Raw genomic sequence first — 3,600 nt, forward strand, 5'->3', positions numbered from 1 at the left:
CAGCTAAAGGTGACATAGATACTTTATTATGGTATAGTATTTAAATGTACGCCTGAAAAACACATAATATTGCCCCTTTAAAACTGATATCATTATTCTTTGACACTGTTTATTTTTTTGGCTAACCAGCTCTTTAGTGCAGTATTGTTGTTTGCAAAGTGCAGTATAAACAGGTTGATTGATTTGCTGACTGAAAACAACATTTAAAGTGGATATTATCACAGTCTTTAGATTACGTACACCTACTGAAGGATCACTGCAGGTAACAATGTCTGCCASCAGGTGGCAGAGTTGTACAACTTTATTGGGATTAAACGACCAACTATGAGAAAGAAATGACTTTTCTCACATAAGTATCAGTTGCACACCTCTCTGTGGTGGCTGTTTTGATTTGTACTTTTAACATTACTGCTGCTTAATAGAAAAAGTAAGAAGCGCCTTCATGTGTACCTTCGAGGCCTCTTYCTGTATTTTTCCGGGGACTGGGACCTCAGACTGTCTCTGTGACGATATCTCTCTCTGGAAACAAAACAGAGGAGTTAGAAAACATTTACGATCAGATGTCGGGGGGCATTTGGTCTGTCCCCGTACCTGCTGCGGTCCCGGCTCCTGTGTCTGGGGGGAGTCCGTCCTCGGTCATGCTCAGATTTGTGGCGCCCCCCGTCACTTCTCCCCCGCCTGTCGGGACTCCTCCCACGCTCCCTCCGCTCTCCGGGAAACTCCGGCTTGTGTCTGTCRCTGAAAGTATGGCCCTTCTGCCGGTGGTCGTCGTGATGATGATAGCCTTTATCTGGAGACCTCCTCGTGTTCTTGGGCTTCTCATACAAGTACGGCCCCCCATGTCTGATGCCGTGGTCTGGCTGAAAGGGGCCAGGGCTCTGGGCGTAGCTGGGGCTGAAGGTGGGAGGGGGGAAGGGAGGGTTGGGAGGGTAGTTCAAGGAGTACGGCGAGTGGTAGCTCATAGACTGAGAGGCGATGGGGGGAGGCATGGGGGGATGTGGTAAAGGGGGTGGGGGAACAGGTGGCATCATGTAAGACGGGTAGGAGTTCTGAGCAGACACCTGGACCCCTGAAGTGGGACCAGCTGACGAGCTGGGTAACGGAGGGGGTGGGAAATTGGGTGGAGGGTCAGGGAAGCCTTGCCGGGTGAGGGGCTTCGGGAACGGCGGGCGCACTGGGCACTGGTTGGGGGTATTGTGCATCTGGGAGGGTGGCGGAGGAGGGTACTGCATGAAATCTGGATGTGGGGGCATGTAGCCACTGTTTCCATGGTAACCTGAACTGGCCCGGGGATCATAATTGTAGGGCGGAGCAGGAGGCTGAGGGAGGGGAGGCCTCAGGTTGGTGGGCCGGTAGCTTTGAGGGGAACCGTGATGGCCTGGYGGAACTCCTCCTCTTGGACCACCCCGATCTTGATGGAAAGACATGTCTGCAGAGACAAACAAATTAAATCACATTTTGTCCTCATTTCCAAACCTAGAGAGAACAGAACACGATCTATAAACATTTGACACAAGACATGTCAGGGTGAAAGCTAAAAGAGGAAACACAGGTTTACTAAAACAAACCAAAATCTTACTTTTAAAAGTTAAACTGGCACTAAATTAAAGCCGGGTCATATTGGTGACACCTAGAGAAAGGAGCAGCCAAAAGAAAAACAACTTTATTATTATTATCATCCTTTACTTAACCAGGTAAATTCCACTGAGATCACAGATCTCTTCTGATAGGATGACCTGGGATTGAAGTTCAACTTATTGTACATATTTTTGTGCTGTGGGGGAAACCGGAGTACCTGGAGACAACCCACCTAAGCATGAGAATATGCAAATTTCTCACAGAAAGACCCCAGGTCCAAACCGGGAATCAAACCCAGGACCTTCTTGCTGTGAGGCGTCAGAGCTAACCACCCAGAGAAGTTGGCAGACACTAACTTGGGGCTACATAGCTAACTCGTACAAGTTTTAGCATGGTTGTTATTGGGGAAGGTTAATAAATTAAATATATCTTAAACAGATGTGTAAATTTTAACAGGTTAGTTATAATTTTGTAAAAAAAAACATTCATCATTATGAGCATTTTTGCACATAATTACACTTTTCAATTTAGGGAAATCGCTACAACAAAAAGATCTTAAAATTTAAGTGCACAAATAGTTTTAAGACTTGACTTTAGTCTGAACAATTTGTTTTAACTTAAGGAGCTCTGAGTTTCATTGTGAGCATTTGAAAACTGTTTTAATGTCATCATGATGTAAATGCTGCAGCGTTACTAGAAGTTAGCCAGGTGTTGCATAAAAAAAAACGTTCCTCCCTCAAAATTTGTGTCCACACCTGTCCAAGTCTATTGGTTTTACTTTGATTTATTAAGTAGCATTACATACTTTATCCACTATTATTATTTGGATATCACAAGAAAGTTAGAACAATTATTCCCATTGTGATCTAATTCATAATCAAAATGCTAAAGAAAAACACCAGGATCAATACAGAACACGAAGAACAAAAGTGCAATTAAATACCAAAAATCAAAAGATAATCTTGTGTAACATTTATATATTTTGGAACTCATAGGAAGTGTGTGTGTGGGGGGGGGGGGTTGGCTCTTGCAATTAAATTAGGACATGATGTTTTTGCAATGAACTGTGCCTCGCCGGGTGATCATTCAATGCTCTAGCTCCAAGAGGACTGTCCAAAAGGTTTTTATAGAAGGTCTACATGAAGAAGTCTGCGAGTTTTGCATTCATCAGGGTCTGTTCCACCTGTTACAAATGACAAATTTTGACCAAATTTTGTCTTTACCTCGTGATATCAACCACGAGGAACGACTCGGCCGAATGGCTTTAACAGTATTGTGTATTCTTATGTTACTACTGAGCACAGAGGACGTGAGCTACAATGGGTGTCCTCTGCTAAAAAGAGACAAAAAGCTTCTCGTTAAAATATTATTCCTTATAAAAACAGAAAACTGAACGTTGACGGGTGAACACATTTCGACAGAACACCGGTTAGCGAGAACAGACTGCCTTAAAAACTAACATTAACTATAGCATAGCAAGTGAAACAAACGTTTTTTTATTATCACTAAATATGAATCATTTTAAGGTTTTACTGATGTAACTTAAGGCTAAAAGCTGCCGCCAGCTTATGTARGTTAAACTCATGTTAGCGAGCTAGTTAGCGAAGCATCGTCATGCAGAAAAATAAAACACATTAGGAAGAGATTACCTTACAGGGAAGAAATGGCTAGAGGAAAAGTCATCTGCTACTATGTGGCCTTTAAGCCTGGATTTTACAAGTTTTTATTTTATTTTATTTATTTTTTTGTGAGAATGTGCTCTGGCTAAGTATTCAGCTTGAAGCGTACCCGGTTTTGTAGTCGGAACTTAGTAAAGGGGAACACGGCCGGACCAATCAATAGTAGGAGCAACATATTACATCACTTCCTTTGTTTCTTCTTCCTGTGGTGTTTAAAGGCAAAACTGAAGGTGCGCATTACCGCTGCCTACTGGTATGGAGTGTGGTTAAAGATGATTTCGCTGAAATTTTTATCCTACTAAAATTATTGTGCTTCTTTTTACATTTTCAAATCTATCTATTC

At 42.7% G+C, this 3,600-nt stretch overlaps 1 protein-coding gene across 1 annotated transcript in view; it reads right to left on the bottom strand.

Moving 5' to 3' along the window:
* drosha (drosha ribonuclease III) overlaps positions 1–3,384 on the bottom strand; it is a gene marked incomplete in the record, with an annotated part of 133,569 nt that extends 130,185 nt beyond the window's left edge. The window contains 3 exon segments of the mRNA XM_014015259.1: positions 451–519; positions 592–1,429; positions 3,228–3,384. Of these exon segments, the coding sequence (XP_013870713.1) occupies positions 451–519; positions 592–1,427 (905 nt within the window).
* Between the last annotated feature and the right edge of the window lie 216 nt (positions 3,385–3,600).

Source organism: Austrofundulus limnaeus, unplaced genomic scaffold (genome assembly GCF_001266775.1).
Source record: "Austrofundulus limnaeus strain Quisiro unplaced genomic scaffold, Austrofundulus_limnaeus-1.0 Scaffold126, whole genome shotgun sequence".
Lineage (NCBI taxonomy): Eukaryota > Metazoa > Chordata > Actinopteri > Cyprinodontiformes > Rivulidae > Austrofundulus > Austrofundulus limnaeus.